Source organism: Mauremys reevesii, linkage group 1 (genome assembly GCF_016161935.1).
Source record: "Mauremys reevesii isolate NIE-2019 linkage group 1, ASM1616193v1, whole genome shotgun sequence".
Taxonomy (NCBI): Eukaryota; Metazoa; Chordata; order Testudines; family Geoemydidae; genus Mauremys; species Mauremys reevesii.
The window spans coordinates 135,812,704-135,831,707 of NC_052623.1; the positions used below are offsets into that span (position 1 = coordinate 135,812,704).

The 19,004-nt window shown below is 42.4% G+C and overlaps 1 protein-coding gene across 11 annotated transcripts in view; it reads right to left on the bottom strand.

The window, feature by feature from the left end:
* The window catches only part of MID1 (midline 1), a 387,109-nt gene that overhangs the window by 99,791 nt on the left and 268,314 nt on the right, over positions 1-19,004 (bottom strand). For 9 of the 11 annotated variants that reach the window (XM_039504352.1, XM_039504354.1, XM_039504355.1 and 6 more), the window contains one exon: positions 12,291-12,407. The exons of the other annotated variants lie outside the window; for them this stretch is intronic. In XM_039504352.1, the coding sequence (XP_039360286.1) occupies positions 12,291-12,407 (117 nt within the window). The remainder of the gene's footprint in view (positions 1-12,290; positions 12,408-19,004) is intronic. 11 annotated transcript variants of the gene reach the window in all.

Here is a 19,004-nt window from a genome sequence, read left to right on the forward strand (position 1 = left end):
GTAGAGATGAGGTAAGGAGTAGTCAAACATGAACTATACATGGACAGAACATGCTGCACAGCAATTGGTTCCTGCAAAGTAACCAAGCCGATCAAAAAATGTGTGATGTAGTGTACAGTAAATGCACCGAGATGTGTAAATGTATATAAAGGCAGAGGGTTTCTCTGTAACTTTGGAGATGTGATATACCCTGCATTCACACCACACAGACACCCCATATTTGAGTCTGATCAGCTCAGCATAGTCTTGCCGTATGACAAATAAAGGTACATGAGTGACGAAGTCTGGAGTCAAACTGAATTCTTGGGAAGCTAGTGGAAAGAAGTCATGGATGGAATCCCAACGTATACCTGGATTCTATGCTAGTAGTCAGAGCTGCTCCAATGCAACTTTTAACTTGTGCCAAGGGTAGGAAGCTCAGGATTAGGGAGCTGCAACTGGTTTCATGTGCCCATCACCCTTTCCAAACTCCACCCCACTCCACCCCAGAAAACACCTTCGTAAACATGCAATGCAGATGTGTAAGAGCCATGCACCAATATAAAGCTAAAGCCTACTATTTTAAGTATAAGCATAGATGCACAGATCTCAGCATATCAACTGACAAAGTTACAAACAAACTGAAATGTCTTAACTTAGGGTTTGTCTACACTACCCACCAGATCAGCGGGCAGCGATTGATCCAGCGGGGGTCGATTTATCACGTCTAGTATATAGACACGATAAATTGACCGCTGAGCGCTCTCCCATTGACTCTGGTATTCCACCGGAACAAGGAGCACAAGTGGAGTCGACGGGAGAGCGTCAGCTGTTGACTTACCGCAGCAAAGACACTATAGTAAGTAGATCTAAGTACGTTGACTTCAGCTACGCTATTAACGTAGCTGAAGTTGCGTATCTTAGATCGACCCTGCGCGGTAGTGTAGACAAGCCCTTAGTGGAACCTATTAACTTTCATTAAAAAAATCTTCCTTTGCAAAGATGAATTATCAGCTAGCACTGTGTATTGCTCAAAGTATTAACTTATGCAATCAGATTAAGCAAGACTATTTTCTTTATTAAATACTTTAATTATGATTGGAAATGGATAAAGTGGTTTAAACAATAACCACTCCCAAAAGATTTGCTCATTCTAACTAGATTCCCCTCTGCCCCCAAATAAAATTGAAACATTCCATTTCTAAAATATTTGGTTAAATAGTAGCTGTGCAATACCAGGGACATTTTGGATCCAGCTCCCTTTTTATTTGAACTCCAAAGTTTGGGGGGGAGGAGAGCACTATCTTTACAGTAAATTAGTTTCAATCATGACTTAAACAAAACCAGAAAGCAACCTTTATCTGAAGTATACAATAGTTGGGCTAATTTTTATTCCCAGCCCTGCTCCCCATATTCAAGTTTAATAGGCCTCACGCTTCCTGGTTTCAGCCATAATTGGAAGCAGAAGTGCAGAAAAACTGTAAGAAGTTTTTCTTCTGGTATTTGTGGCCTAGCTAGATCCAGGATCTATTGAAAAACTTGAAAGAAACAAGGTGGTGTAAAGTTCAGCCCTTTCATGGGACAAAGAAGTTCATACAGGCACCACTCAACATATCAAGTTTTATCCATCTCTGTTTATTCCTCTTCTTCCAACAGTGTTTGTCTCCTCTCTCTCACATGTAGAAATCTGTTGTCATGAGGTTTTGCAACCTCTCTACTTGTCCCCTCTACTTATAGTTCATACATCACATTACCTTGAGGCTTTCAAATTAGTCACACATCAGGCTGCATGGCATGCTCTGACAGAAAGCCTCAGAGCAATTCAAGTCTCATTCTGTTATGGTTCACAAACAACAGAAGCCTCAGAGTATTTTGAGAACTGAATGGATTAGCAGAGGCATTCAGTAGAGAGTCTCCAAGCGGTGGGACAGGGAGGCATATGCTATCAGTTTATTCAAAATCTACACATAGGGTTGTGAACAAAACCTTCCAAATATGAACTGATGTAATTAATACTCTGTTGTCTGAGTCTGCTGACAAACAGCCTCAAACTAGAGCAGTGTGCTGGCCTATTCTTTAATCCCACTCCCACCTGCTCTCACTGTTCTGGTAGCAGGTCCTGCAGGATCTCAATGCCACTGCCAGGCTCTACAGCAGTCCCATGTAGGACTCTACCTGAAACAATAGCTTAGAGAGATGTGAACTCTTTCCCTTCCTCCATTCAGCTCAGTTATTCATTTTTAAATTATTATGTATTCAGAGCTCGTAAGCGTGGTAGGTGCCTAATGGGGTGTTAACTCTAGAGATCACCTCAGAAGAACAATTTAAGTGTCAATTTTTTTAACTGCTCATTCCACTAAATAGCTTACAGGAGGGGAAGGGAATATGAACATCTCTTTAAATCCCAGGACACCTGGGAACAGGAAATCAACCTTGGGATTTGCAGAGCTCCCAAAAACCTATTTAAATGCCTCTTGTTGGAATTCAGACCCATTAGCTTTCCCTCTAACTAATTATCTGACCTGCAGTGCCTTAAGGAGTGAACACTACTCAAAAGAGAACAGAGCTAATGACCTCACACAAGTTACCCCAGACATAATTGACAACAGCCCCCATTGGGCCAGGATGATTCCAGGCTTTGACAACTCGTCTCATGTAATGGATGTCCTGGTCAATGGCTTTTTCGTTTGCCATTCTCTTATATATTAGATTGAAACACTTGCTTCTGGTCATCCCTCCCAAATCTCAGTATCAGAGAACTATTGTTACTATACAAGTTAGTCAGACTACATCTCTGGCCAAATGCAGGCTTGCCATGCCAATGAATTCAGTGTTGTCTTAACTTGCTGAATCTCTCTTAAAGAAGTCTACCTAAAAGATATGACTCTCTCGGACAATGCAAATGAAAAAATAAGGCATTGTTTGGAAGCTCTCCTCTGCAGGAGATTCCGTTTAGTAAGGGCCAGAGTTAGCCACTCTGACATTGAGTAGTATTTTACTCTGATTAGTCCCACTGAAAGCCTGTTCACAGAATTAGGTTCTATTTCTAGTGAATAAGGGTGGCAAAATCTGGCCCTAGGCACCTACCTCTCAGGAGGGTGCTCTAACCACTGAGCTATGGGATATTCAGATATGGGGCTCCCTCAATCTCTCCTGTTACTAAAGCTCCACTGTGTTGGGGGGGACTGGACCTGGAGTCTCCCATCTCCCAGGTGGGTGCCTTAACCACTGGACTATAGAATCATTCCCCCTCTCACAAAGATTATTTAAGTATTTAGCTACAGTGGAGCAGTCATTGGGCCAGACAGAGTGAGAGAATGACTCTGTAGTCCAGTGGTTAGGGCATCCATGTGGGAGACCCAGGATCCAGTCCCCCTGCTCCCAGTGGCTCTTTATTTATTCAACAGCAGAGACTGAGACAGCTATACATGAGACTATCCCATAGTTCAGTGGTTAGACACCCCATCTCAGCTCCACTCCAATCCTGTCTTTCCCTTTAGCAGAGGAAGGGTGGGAATTGAACCTGAATTTCCCACATCCCAGGTAAGTGCTCTAACCACTGGGCTAAACATTATAAGGTGGGCACCACCTCCTCCTCTAATAGGATTTTGAATGGGACCAGATCCAGTAGGCATTCTCAGAGGCCACCTACTGGATTGGATCCCATGTGTGACTGAGGCAGACAAGCACCTAGCTTCCTTGTTCATGAATTTCTCTGGGGCTTAAATGGGAAAATAGGTGCCTAGCCATCAAGAGGAGGCAGCTGTGCACACGCCCCAGAGTCTAATACTGAGGTGCCTACAGAACTTTTACAGTGGAAAGTTAGATGCTGAGTGAGTTTAAGCACCTACAGGACTAGGCAGCAGTCAAGAAGGAGTTTCATGGATCGCAGTGATGCCTCACATGGGGATTTAGAAACCTAAATCTGGAAGTTAGGCCCCTCAATTGCTTTGTGGATTGCACCCTAAGTGACTTGGGTACTTCTGAAAATTTTACCATGTGCCTTTAAAGAATCTGGCCAGGTTTTTCTATCTGATACAACACAGAGTATATGACAAAGAGAAATCTAGGATTAAGCTTATAAGTACTAAAAAAGAAATCATAGGGATTTGTCAGACAATAAGCAATCACTGCACTAATGTGTGATAGAGTTAAGGCAGAAGGAGCCATTCCACCCTGAAATAATGCTGAAACAGCCTAAGATATTATGGCCTGGGCTACACTTACCTGGCCGTCCTCAGGACGGCGAGTCGACCGCCTCAACTCCCCCGTCGACTCCTCTTACTCCTCCTGCCGAGGTGGAGTACAGGCGTCGATTCGGGGATTGATTTGTTGCGTCTAGACGAGACGTGATAAATCAATCCCCTATATATTGAACACTACCCACCGATCCGGAGGATAATATAGACGTACCCAAAGTGTAAAAGTCCAGATTCATCAGTATGAGGCAAGGCTGTTTGTCCACAAAAAGATGCTTGTGAATACTCTTTGCAAGGGTTGCCAGCACTCTGTAATTTGGCTAAACTATGAAAGAAAAATTAATGTTTGTTTTTGTAAATCTCAGACAGCTTTGTATTCCTAAAGCTACACAAAAATGAATTAAATGAAATCAACGACTGACCTATAAATCCTACCCTCCCCATTTCTCTCTTTTCTCCACCTTCTGGCAGTGTGAATTCAAAATACTTCAGTTTGTTGCTACAATAGATTCATGCTGGTAAAAAAAGTTTATCTTTAGGCCAAATACTAGCTCTTATATCTCTTATAATTATGTCCAAAAAAGGAATTCATGGTTACTGATCAATGGTGAGCAACAAAAGGATGTAGCGGGCCATTTTTTTTCTTGCCTCATACTTAAGATGTAAGAGATATTAAGCAGTTTTAATACAACAGCAAAAGTTAAGAAGTGCATGTAATCACACTTAGCCTTTCTACACTGAAGAAAAAAACATTTTAAAATTCTTACAAGTTGTTCTTTGAAAGTTACTGCTGAACATAAACTCATGACAGTGTGATCACAGCATTTTTCTGTCTTTTTAAAATTTTGGTGGTTTTTGATCAAAAGTCCAATTCCCCCTTTCCCCCCTCACATTCTTGTCCTTTTACATCCAAGCCAGCCTGCATTGCTCTGTCAGCAGTTGGTGAGGAATGCTTTCACCATCTGGACTAAACGTAAGGAACAAAGAATAGTAGGCATAAAGTAAAGGAATCTATTGACATACTCTAACAATGCTATCTGTGCACCCAAGTGTCAGAGAACTCATCTGAGGAAGCATGGCATAAAATACTCACAGAAAGCTATTTCTGAACTGAATCCATAATAGCAAATATTCACACTGGAAACATGATTCTAAGAATTAGACTTAGCATACAAAGATATAGAATCATACGATTTGAGCTCCATGTTTACACTAACCAGCTTTTATTTCGTATACTCTTAGAGCTGGCCAAAAAACAAGATAATTTTTCATGAAAAATTCATCACTTTCTTTTTGTTGCAAATTTGAAATTTGAAAAATTCAGCCTGAGCTGCTCATAATGATCTACTTATAGGTAGAGATATGGAACGGCTTCCATATGAGGAGAGATTAATAAGACTGGGACATTACAGCTGAGAAAAGAGAAAACTAAGGTGGTGATATGATAGAGGTCTACAAAATCATGAATGGTGTGGAGAAAGTAAATAAGGAAGTGTTATTTACTCCTTCTCATAATACAAGAATGAGGCGTCACCAAATGAAATTAATAGGCAGCAGGTTTAAAACAAACAAGGAAGTATTTTTTTCCACACCGCGCACAGTCAACCTCTGTAACTCTTTGCCAGAGGATGTTGTGAAGGCCAAGACTATAACAGGATTCAAAAAAGACCTGGATAAGTTCATGGAGAATAGATCCACCAATGACTTTTAGCCAGGATGGACAGGGATATAAAACCATGCTCTGAAGTGTCCCTAGCCTCTGTTTGCCAGAAATTGGGAATGGCAACAGGGGATGAATCACTTGATAATTATCTATTCTGTTCATTCCCTCTAGGGCACCTGGCATTGGCCAGGAAGACAGAATACTGGGCTAGATGGACCATTGGTCTGACCCAGTACGGCCAATCTTCTTCAATTCTCTTATGGGCATTCAATATCTTTTAACTGTTATTGGTCACTTGGAAACCAAATTAGACAAAGTTTTGTCAGAAGTCTGTCTTTTCTACAGAAAAGGGCCTAAGTAATTAGTCTTCTTTGTAGTTCAAGCTAGGAGACTAAAGGACTTGCCCTATATTAAATTAGTTTTAATTGTAATAAAAAGCAAAATATCAAAAGGCAAGACAAATTACAATACACAATTCAATTCTATGTGGTTTAACACAGGGTTTCTCAAACAGGGGTCACCGCTTGTGTAGGGAAAGCCCCTGGCGGGCTGGGCCGGTGTGTTTACCTGCCCCGTCTGCAGGTCCGGCCGATTGCGGCTCGCTGCTCCGGGCCAATGGGAGCTGCTGGAAGCAGTGCGTGCCAAGGGACTTACTTGGCCCATGCTGCTTCCAGCAGCTCCCATTGGCCCGGAGCAGCGAGCCGCGGCCAGTGGGAGCCGCGATCAGCCGGACCTGCAGACGGGGCTTTCCCTACACAAGCGGCGACCCCTGTTTGAGAAAACCTGGTTTAACAGCATTTATTCCAGTAATAGCCCATTTTTAGGGTAAGGTCTAAATCATGAAAGTTATCTTTACTCTTGAAGAGGTTTTCAGACTATAGATTTAGACTGCATTTTGTTGAGGGTTTTAACTGTAGGTTAATGTTGTATGTCTTAGCTATTACCTCCAGCAAGGTACAATGCTCATAGCTGTGTGTGACAATGTTTATTCTGTGCAGCTGTTCAATCCCTGCTACAATGGGAAGCAGCTGGGTTGATATAGGGCTTGTTTTTACCCTCTTGTCTGCTTTGTCTCAGTTCTTCCACAGTCTGCTATCAGCTGTTAGATCAGCTCTCCCCTATTTCAATTTGTCTCTGGATTCAGAAAGAATTAGTAGACACCCTCAGATGTCCTAAATAAATCCTCTCAGAGTACAGAGATGTCTTTCTCTAATAAAGGAGATGATTCTGTCTATCACTCACATACAAAGTTCCTAGTTTTCAACTTCTGCCAAATAAGGACCAGGAGGAATGTCTACCTTCCAGAGTAAGCTTTCCACCTTAAATATTCTTTTGTAGCGTCACACTACCTAATCTGGTTGTGCTGGATATACCCTGTTGATCTGAGCTGCCCGCTGTTTCCATTTCCCTTCAGCTAACATCTTTTTCTCTCCTTGAAACAAAGTGTTTGCTTTCTGACAGTGCCCTACCTTCCATTTCTAGGACTGTCTCTTTTCAGAAGCCTTATGAGCTGTCTTTTCCCAAAATCACTTTTCTCTTTCTCCACTTTCCCACAAACATTGTGTTATTCAAGAACAATAAGGGTTTCATAAAACTCAGTGGTTTCTTGTGAGAAAGGTGCAAATGGCCTCATTTTAATCTGGGAACACGGAGAGCCGTACATTCCTATGGACACATCTCGAGCTAGTGTAAAATGTCATAGCTCCACCAACTTCAACCTGTCTACAACAATTTAACTAAGCTGAATATCTGGTTTGCAAGTCTAAAGTCATATTCTCTGGTCTTGTAAAAACTGACTCAACCTAAGCCCCATGTGATGGCTCACACTCACCTCTCGTGAGAGCCTCATGTCGGGTAGGTGCAAACCTGCACACTCTCTCTCTCTCTCCCCCTTTTGGCTGTGCCCAGTCAGATATTGCCCTTGTCAACACTGCCCTTCAGTGGCTCCACCACTGGGCCAAGCCACACACAGTCAACATGTGACCAAACAAACCCCTTCCAGGGTAAAAGGTGCAACAGGGCCTCTCCCTGTGCCCTAAGAAATGTCTTTAGCCTTGTCTCTTAGCTCAGTCCTCAGACCCTTCTTGGCTAGCTTTAAGTCCCTGTCTGCCCTGGTATAAAGCAGTGCTCCCAGGGCATTCTCCCTGGAGATTTTTTATAGCCCTTCTCTTGGGGCTATAAACAAGTCTTATCCCCTTCTTGGGGCTTAGGCCATCCTGCCAGTGGCAGGACCTGGGCCCAGCCACTACTCTGGGTCCCGACCCAGGGACCCTATAAATAGCTGTTGCTATTCCCTGGGTCATTTCCCATGTAGTCCCTTCCTCTTCACCCTTACCTCAGGGCTGAAGTTCTTCCCCACAGAATGCCAATGTCACCAGCACCTGTCTTCTGGTTCTGTCTCCAACCCCAGCAAAGAGCACCTTACTTGCGCCTCTAGTCCCTGCCAGGAACTTTTAGCTGAGCCTGCTGAGTTCTGATTGGCTTCTTCCCTGCAGCCTTTCTAGGCAGACCTGGCGACCCACCTTCATTACTCATTTTCTGGCCTTTTACCTTAAAGAGCCTAGTACACCCTGTCACACCCTGGTTCACACCAATTTCAGATAACATAGTTCAAATCATGCTTTACCCTCATCTCACCAGCTTTAATATACATTTCATCTGTTTAATCGTATACTTCTACAATGTGTATGCATAGTTTTGTAACAAGTAGCAATTTTCTAGTCAAAGTACCAAACACAGTGAATATCAGAACCCTTGAAGAAGGGACTCTGGCACTGTATATTTTTTCACTTTCTGAAGCTAGAATATAGTTTGGGGTAACAATTAGTACTAATAAGAAGCTAGACCCTCTTCGGGATAAGACAGGATGCAACTGTTTTTCTTTTGCCAGTGGTCTTATGGCAGTGTAAATGATATTACGTCCACTTCTTCATGACTTTGGTGCTCTGGATATCTGCTTGTTTACTTCTAAACAGCCAGAGCAAAGGTTGGGAATATCCGTGGGGTAGATACGCTTCAGTATGGGCAGTATTCATTTTGTGGGCCAGAATCACTGATTTTTTTTTTTTTTTTTTTACACAGATGTCTGAAGTATTTGGAATACTTCCCTGTGCCATCCTAGTCACTGACACCCCAAGGGAGCATTCACCATAAGTGAGAACAGGCAGCTCACCCTCGGATTCTGTTCAGAGCACCATAGGGTCACCTTCCGCAGAGGTTGCTGAGGGGATGCACAGAATCGGTGCTGGGCACAACTCCTCCCCAGCCAACATTGCCTACTTTTAGGCGGCAAATTCTTATAGTCCTGCCAGCAGATGGGAGGTTGTGGCTGTTGCAGTCTCCCCTTGGTGACTCTGCCCTCAGTGACCTGGTCAGCAGAGAGCCTATCAGTAAATTTTTCTAACAGCCCATGAAAGCGTTCTCATCTCCTTCCCAAAAGGTTTTTCAGCTTGGTTTGGATTAGCCTGAGGTTCTTGTGGTTTCTTGTTGCAGATTTCTGACTGCTCATTTGTCATCCTGGTTCTATTTCTTCTCTGTGTGTTCTCAGAATGAAAGAAGATACGATCACCTCAGAGGATAAGTTTATAAATGCCTCACTGAAGAATTACCAATAATGAATCTTCTCCAAATGTATATTTTAAAAATCCCTGAACAGTAAATTAGTTACCATATTTTGGCTCTCTTATGTTACAGCACCGCAACAGCTGCATTCATTTGATCAAGATTCACTGTGGTTTATGGTGAAACAATGAGGAATTAATTTGTATATACTTTGGAACATGCTCTCCTCTTGGTCTGAAATAGCCCTAATTTTCAGGGCATGCTCTGAAGCCCACTTGTTTTTCCAGGCTGAAGGAGGGGGAAGGTTCTAGTGGGAGATCTTCATAGATCTTCCATATGTTTATTGCTGCTGGGTTATTCTGATTTGTAGTTAAAAGCGAGTTACACAGGAGATCTCTATTTTTAGGAATAGTCAAGGAGTGCCTAGAGCAGGGGTAGGTGCTCCTTTTTAACAGGGTCAATGTGTACATCAAAATAAATATATAAATATCAAATCCACAGTGAAGTTAATATTTTTTGGGAAGCACTTTCCAAACAGCCAAGGAGACTATATATCACAGTACTAGAACTGTGTTAAATGTTTGCACTGAAAACCAAAACATGGCCAGTTTGGTGGCTGGCTGCAAGCTCAAAATTCAGCACGGGTTTGTAAAAGGTTGGCTTAGTTTTATAAAACCAAAACTACAGCTAGTTTCAGAAAAATGGCTGGGATTTATTTGACTCTAAAGGAAAAAGTGAAATTCAGGGACTGGGGGACAAACTCACATAGATCAAAAGTGTTTTCACAAACCCTTGTGAACAAGAGTTTCACAGTCAGGCCAGATCTACACTAGACACTTCTCCCAGTATAGCAATGTCAGTGAGGGGGGTGATATTTTTGCAACATTGGTATACCAGCAAAAGCCCTAGTGTTGATGCAGCTATACCAGCATCAAAGTGATTTTGCCGGTATAGGTTATTTCACTTCAGGAACCGCTATGACATATACAAGCAAGAGTTCTTTTTTGCTGGTATAAACTGTGTCTACATTAGGAAGCTTTGCCAGTATAGCTATATCTGTATAGTATACACTGGCAAACCTTTTCTAGTGTAGTCTTGGCCTCAGGTTCATATTGTAAACACTCCTCGCCTTTTGAGGATTTGATTCAGGCTCATCTCTACTTCTCGTGGTACAGGTCTGTATTAACAACAGGGAGAGCCCTTAACAGAGCAGCATAGGCATATGCTTGTCTCTTTTGTTTATAATTAAAACACTATGGATCAAATTCTGAACTCTGTTTCATCAGTACAAATCCAGAATAACTCCATTACTTCAATGGGATTACTCTGGATTTGCACTGGTGTAAATTAAGGAAGGGTGTGGTCAGATGAACCAATGTAAATACTGTATAACTGAGATATTATTTTATTATTTATTTGTATTATCATAGCACCTAAGAGCCCCAGTCTCCAGTCATGGAGCAGGACCCCATTGTGCTAGGTGCTGTACAAACAGAACAAAAAGACCGTCCCTGCCCCAAAATGTTTACAATCTAAGTATAAAATAAGAGAACAGATGGATAGTAATAGATTCAAATTTCTTAGGGCCCAACTGTAGAATCTGTACACTGGAGAATGCTTATTTGATCAAGTAATTCCAGGGATTACTCGCATGAGCAAGGGCTGGTTTAAGTAAAGGCTCCACAATCTGACTCAATCTCTACTCAGCCAATGCTATTTAAAAAAAATAAACAAAACAACCTGAATACTGATTCCTAACAAGCTAGATTCTCAAATTACACAATAAAGAGGAGACCTTTTATCTGTCATATACAGTTAAAATGGCTCCCCGACATTACTGTATTGCATAGCTGCATGATAAGGTTTCCTAGAGCTTTCCTCTCACAGTTTCTTTGTAGAAATGTTCAGTCTAACAGGGGAGGACTGATACAAACAGCTTCCACTCAGATATTTACCTGACCTATTGGACCTCCTCAGGAAGGAAACTAATTCCCCCAAGGAAAACACGTGACAACAGATTAATAGTCCCACTATGTGCACAGTAGTCATTCAACAAGAAAACTCCTGTCTCCGACTTCAGGATGAATTGGAACTCTTATCAGTCCTAGAATATGTCTAGGAAAGTACGCAAAATAAGCAATGCCCTTGTTTTTCCCGTTTCCTTCTTGCTAGTGACAGTTTCATTACTGACTAGACACATCGGTAATTAAGAAAATAATCACTCCTACACATGCATCTGTAACTTCTGATGATAATTTAGTTTATAACCAGATAATTTAGCTTGTAAACACTACTGAGTTTAACACTGGGCTTTTTTTTATTTAAGAGGCAATGCCAATGTAGGCAACAACTGGGCAGTGTAGTTTGCAAATTTGTCCACAATGGGCTTTGGTCTTGTGCCCATTGACTAAACGGTGAAGTCTAAAGCCCCATTGTCTTCAATGGGGCAGAATTAACAGCAATGGGATCCTAACAACACTGCTCTGAGGGGGATTTGTTTGTGTGTTTTTCTAAAGAGCAGTGGTGATTTATTTGACAAAGTAAATTGCATTGGTTTCAACTGGGAATGTGCAAACTGATGTGGATGAAGCAGGAGCCAATTTCAAACTCCGCTCAAATTCAAACCAAACTCAAACCTTCTCAAGGTTCAAAAAAAATATAGTTAACTCTTTATTTTAATTTTATTTCTCTCATTTTCCCCCTCACATTGTTACCCTTAACAAGAAGTACGACTTTTTCTATTGTTATTGATCCAAAAGGCAACAGTATGACATTGACATAGCACTTTTAGATCATTTCTGTAGAATAAGTGTAAGATTTTTTTTCTCAACAAGGGCAGGACTGGAAAGACTGAAGTAAATAAAAATAGTTCTTCTAATATTTCTTACCCAGCCAGAAACAGAAATCTCATGACATCCTGTTTGCATGAGACTTTTAGTCCAGTTTTTAGACGAGAGGCTTGGGAAAGCGTCTGAACTTCTGGAGTGCTGCTCCACCATTCCCCCCTGCAAAAAAAGGGGCTAATTCAGTGAGTTGGGTGGCAATTCAAAAAAAAAGGTGGAAAGGCATTATGAGGATGGCTGTTGCTATAATTGATGGAGCTGTTCTTTCCATTAAGGTCACATAGCCCCATGAGCTACAACAGAAACATCAGAAGAAGGTCAGTGACGATGCAACACATTGAGTACAGACAGATTTGTTGATGGGCTTAATAAAACAGTAGGAAAATTCTGCCTTCATTTAAACATGTGCAACAAAAACATCAACGTACATGTTAACTAATTTGACCAAGTATCTAGACCAGATTTTTTTATTTATGGGGGCAACTATTGTTCTCTGGGGTGGGGGAAGCAAAGGGCCAGTGACAGAATGCAGGCATTATATCCTACTGCAGATAACTTTTTCAAACCTGTAGATTAATAATTATAAACCTTCAGTTGTAGCCTTAGAGACATATGTGTGGTAGTTAACCCTGCTTACTCAAATCCTGTCCCCTGCCCCTTCAGATGAGGAAGGCCCAAAACACAGTGGAACTACCACAATTTTGTTGTGACCAGGACAGCAGCACCCCAGGCACCAATGTACAAGAGGAGGCAGGAAACATAGGAAGGGCAAGGTAAGGGCATATTCTGTGACTACTATTCCTCTGCAGTGAGAGTGAAGTGGCTGTGGCCAGTGTGTGCCCTTGAAGACAGTGCGGGTTGCAGACCTTCCACTCTCCGCAACCTTCATATTCACATGCATCAGCACCAACTTCTCCTCTTCTATTTTACAGAATCTATTTTGGTTGGATACACAGAAAAACCTCTATTTTTACTTAGGTGAATTTTATATTGCATTTTACTTACAGATGCACCAGCAATGTATTCCTTTAACAATTTTTTCCTCTCTATCTGTTAGCCATTGAAAAGGGTTTCTCCATATATATATGGTGAGGCTTTTTTGTGTGGAGAATATCATATTTTAACAAATATTTGAATGGTTTGCCATTGCTCCCATTCTCCCCCCCCACACTTTTCAGATTTTAATAGATTATGTATACACACTCGCCATACTATATATATAGGAAAGAGTCAATGTGGTATGAGTTTTGTTCTTCCCTTTTATCTTTTTTGGCTATGGGGCAAGGCAAGCACAAAGTGTCATTGACTACAGCCTAACAATTCTAGCAAATGACTTCTGAACAAGATACATTTGTGGCAAACAGCTGCCTGTCTGTAATCAGTTTTCAAGTTTGACCATATTGCCTGGGCCCCTTTAAACAACAGAGCTCAGTTATACAGCCTCATGTTTCAAGAGAGCAAAACATGAATCAAAGAGGACACTTTCACATGGATCAGTTTCAATGAAGAGCTTGCCCCAGTGCAAGCACAGACAACAACTGCTAGCCAGGGCCAGCCCTAGACCAAATGGCGCCCAAGGCGCAGAGCATCTTCAGCACTCCCTCACTTGTTAAACCGTTGAATAAATTTACATCACCCCAAGCCCGGTGCCCTCCAAGCCCTGCACCCCATGCAGTCACCTGGCCATAAATCCGGTCCTAAGTCACCAATTATACTGTCCTTTACCTGACGACAGGGTTATTTTCAACAAGGGAACACTTCTGTTCTGGTTTCTCTTTTCTCATCAGTTTCATGGAAAGATTTCCTCTACTTATTAGTCATCATTTCCCTCAGCCCCAATATTCTGAGCCTCTCATGATGGTGCTAAGAAGTACGGTATTTTAATCTATCCAAAAATGTTGTTTGTTTATAACAAGACAAGTTAGAGTTTATCTTTAGACACACACAGAGGCTTGCTATGTGAAAGGGGTCACCAGTACAAAAGTTTGAGAACCACTGTCTTATATTAAGAGTAAATTACGCACCTCTCTAACTCAGCTAAACAAATAAGTCATCTGCAAATTCTGAAAATTGTTCAGAGTTGTTATTTTGATGGTAGAAATGAGAGATTTAGGACTGTCAATGGGTGCCATTAAGAACTCAGCATTTACATCAAGCAGTACTTAAATTTATTACCATATTTATGGTACAGTACTTCCCATTCTAAATACAAAGAGTACTGGGATGTAAATGGCTACCAGCACACTTGGAATATAAAACACTTTTTCAAGAATTTAAGTTCTTTTGTTCGAGCTTTGTGATTCTGATCTCACTTCAGTTTTTATAACACTTCAGTATAATACCAATGACTCCAATGGAAATACTCCTGGTTTATCTTGATGTGATCTCAGAACTATACTTCTGGGGGAATTCTGTGCCACTGAGCAAGCACAGAATTAATGTCTCCCACAGATTTTACTCTTTCCTCATAGAATAATTGATGGGCAGTGCCTGGGCAGTGGTCCCAAGCAGGCACTTTTGGTTCAGGCATTGGGAGCAGCTGAGGGAGACATAAAATCATAGCCTGGGGGTGGGGGAGGAGATCGGGGGCATTGTGCTACACCCAGAGCTGCTGGGCTTTAGCTGCTAGTTCTGGCTGGGCTGGTGGGGGACGAGACTTCCTCTTCCACTGTATGGATCAGGGAAGTCTGGGTGAGAAGTGGGGTGGTGTCCAGATGCAGGGGGCTTGGGTAGACGGGGGGCAGCTCCCCGTACGGTGAACCCTCCCCCAGCTGCAGGAAGCTCCACCCCCACTTCCTGTCCCCATAGCGCCCCAGCTTGCAGGGGAAGAGTCATTTTACAGGGAGCTGCCCCCCCGTCCATCCAGACCTCACCCCACACACCGACTCCCCAACTGAGCTCCATCCCCTCCATCCAGACCCCCCAAACACCTAACCTCCCCCCCACCAAGCTGCCCGCACCTGATTGCCTCACACAGAACTCTCACCCCACACCTGGATCCCCCACACTAAGCCCCTCCACACTTGGATCCTATTGGGCTGAACCTGCCTGCCCACACCTGGACTGGGGACTAGGGATGGGCGTACATGTGAAACTCTGTCCCCCTTGCTTGCTATTGCGGTGTGCCCAGCACAGAGGAGCAGGGCTCCAGGCTGTTTCTGGGGGAGGCCTGGCCCTTGCACTGTGTCAGGGTTGGATGCAGCTTCATCACTGAGCCTGTGTCCCAGGAGTGGGGGCCAAGGCCACCCAGAGGATTCAGGGGGCCTGGGGTCTTCGGCGGCAGGGGTCCTTCCGCTCCGGGTCTTCGGGCACTTTGGCAGTGGGTCCCGGAGCGAGTGAAGGACCCGCCGCTGAACTGCCTCCGAAGACCCGGAGCGGAAGGAGCCCTCAGCACTGAATTGTCGCCGAAGACCTGGAGCGGAAGAAGCTCCGGGTCTTCAGCAGTGGGTCCTTCACTAGATCCGGGTGTGTTTGGTGGCACTGAAGGACCTGCCACCGAAGACCCGCCGAAAACTCTCATGGGGGGCCACTGAAAACTCTTGTGGGGCCTGGGGCAAATTGCTCCACTTGCCCCCTCCCAGGCGGCCCTGGTGGGGGCTCAGAGTGACCCCCGTTTTTGTGCAGCCAGTGGCCTACACTCCTCACTGCCATGCTGAAGCCCCCATTCCCATTGCCCTTCTAATCTATGGTCTGTGACAATTTCAGTTCTAGTCCAGTGTCACAGCTAACTACAAACTTAAACATACAGTTTAATTTGAAACTATCTGTTTAATCTTGTATTTAGCTGTGACACCAGAGTACATTTCCCAGACCTGAAGAAAAGCTCTGTGCAGCTTGAAGGCTCGTCTATCTCACCAACAGAATTGGTCCTAAAAGATACTACCTCATCCACCTCATCTTTCTGTTGTTTGATATGTCAGAGAAAGGCCACTGACAAAGAGAGTCTATAGTTGCTTATGGAACAAAAACCCTCTCAATCTCAAAAATATTTGAAAAGATATGTCTCAAAAAGAGGAATTTAGCCACAGTCACTCCTATTGGATCCCCTATTCTTACTGTCTTTGAAGAGCCTTCTGATCCACCAAATACTATCAAACTGGTAATTAAAAGATCATGCTGCTACTCATGCTTTTCTGTCTCTGCGGAACTGATGGCTAAAGTAGAAATTTCAAAAGAATGCACTCAAATTACACATCAGATTTTGCCTGCTGAGTCTTTTTGAACTCACCATTTTTCACATCCAAATTTTTCGGATCATGTGAAAAATTGTGCATGTAATTTTAAAAGTTGGATTGAGGCACCTTTGAAAACATATCCTTATATAAACAACTGTTGACGTATGATAGTCTTAATGCTTGTTGCCTAAGGGAAAAAAATGTTACTATTGAACAATATTGACTGCCCCTTTCCCTTTCTCTTCCATTGTTAAAATCCTAAAGATAATTTTAGAGGTAACAAATAGTAAATAACCTTGCAGATTTTACCAGAAGGCAATGATGGCTATAACTCTGCCAATCTAATTCTAGCTGCAACAAAAATCTCACACCTCAGCAGCTGCAGAGAAGCAAGCTAAGGAACTCCGTCAAATCATTCTAATGGAAAAGAGGAACAGTAAGTTAAAGTACCAATACAGGGATCTGACTCTGAAAGTACTTTTGTTTGAGGTATTCTTTGGAAAAAAACAGGTATGAAATGAAGTATTGTATATTGCCAGAACACACACAGGAAAAAGTCACAAGAGAAGTGATGCTCCTAATGCACCCTATGCAAGTCACAAGAAAAAGGCCATCTCAAACTCTTTTTCAGGCAGCACCATATGGCATATCACCCAAAAGTCAAGAGTACGTCACTTTTTCCTTCACTTATTATTATTTATTTATAGGATCCTCAAAGTATGCTCAACGCTTTACCGACATGTTTAATGACTATGCCCCAGCCTTGAAAACATTATTATATCACCAGAAAATAAAGGATGGATGGGAGAAGGGAGTAAAGGATAAAACATACATGCTCAGCAATATCTGGCATGTTACTTCTTTTTCCATGATCTTTATATCTAATCAAGTCCCCTGAATTACTCACTCACTATTGCTGCCTTATGATAAAAATGCCCTCCTCTTCCACTTGCCTCCCTCCCTTCCCTTCTCTTTTCCCTCTCCCAATTCTTGGTTGAATATGAAACCATTAGAAAAACAGCTAGTTAGACAATATCAACATCAATTGTCCCAAGGTAGCTTGCAGATCTAGTAGGGGCAGACAAAGGTCTCTCTCATGTTCTCTACCCCAGTGACCAGCAATAGCTTCAGCTTCTGATTCTCTGTTGGACTGAGGTGAGAAAGTGGGTCTGCAAATTTGACCTCAGGAGTTGCTGGGCCAGGAATCTCCCAGCTTCAGAAGTCTAAGGGTGGCTCTTGCCACTGGTTCCCCATGGAGGAAGGAACAAAAGGCTATATGTTTGTACGGTGCCTAGCACTGGGGAGTCTTGACCTAGCTGGTCTCTGCAACTTCTTCTTCCTCACTTTAGACACATCAAATAGAATCTGCTCTATGAGTCCTCTCCCTCCAAAGTGCTCTGCCAATGCCAGATCCTCCATCACACCACATGTAAATATGTTTTCGTTTATTATATCCCACAACTACTTCTTGGGTCGGCCTCCTTCAGTCTTGGTCTGTTAGAGTCTCTTGCCCACATAGTTGTCAGGACTGAACTTTACATGGCCAAGCCACCTAAGTCTGCACCACTCCCTCATTTTTTGTTTTGTGTGTGTTACTTTGAGCATGTCTCTAACATACACATTCCTTACATGGTCTCTCTTGCTTACCCCTTTCATCCATCTCAGCATCTTCTACATTTCTGTAGAACAGATAACTTGCTCATGTTTCTTCTTTGTGGCCGAACGCTCAATGCCCTACATTAAAACTGGATGGAGCCCCATTTTATAGACTTTCCTTTTAATCATACTATTATTTTCCTGCTGGTCTCTGCAATACACATTTTAAATAAATAACAATAATAATCTCCCTTCCGTAGATTCAGGAGCAGCTCCTGCCACTGCTGAGCATTCCATGGATTCCAAAATATCTAGTTGGCTATCACGTAAGTCTGAGGGAAATAGGATGTGAAACAGGGATGACTGCATTATCCACAATTTGGAGGAAGGGGAGGCAGCACAGATCATGTATATTTGCATGAGGTGCTACCATTTTGTTAATAAATATAAAATCTGGGGAAAAGATGATGTACAGAACTGTTTAGAGCAAAGGAAACAGCAATGAGTTTACACTGCAAAGTTTTTAATCTGCTTTCAAAAAAACTGGTATGTCTCGCACACCCAGAAAGGGCATCTCAGACCCCCAAAGGGTGCATGCACCCAGGTTAAGAACCACTGCTCTAATGACTAGAACACATGAAAGAGAATTGATGATCTGTTGGTAACATTGCTTGATGCATATGTCAAGTTCAGAAAATGTGAAGAATAAAAAAACCTAATGGTCTTAAAAATCAATTTAATCAAACCTGAGACAACAAACATTAATATGCCTTAAGCATAATCATATGATTATTGTGTTGCATGATTGCAGGGTACAGCTAGTGTTATATAGCACTCCTACAGTGCTTGAACAGGTTTTGATTTTTTTAAAAAAATGTTTAAACTTAACTTTGAATTTCCCAGGCTTGTAATGCTTGCTTTTAGAATACTTACAACACCCTTGCAATTATTTTTACCCTTAAATTTTTATCAACTCCACTTTAACAGT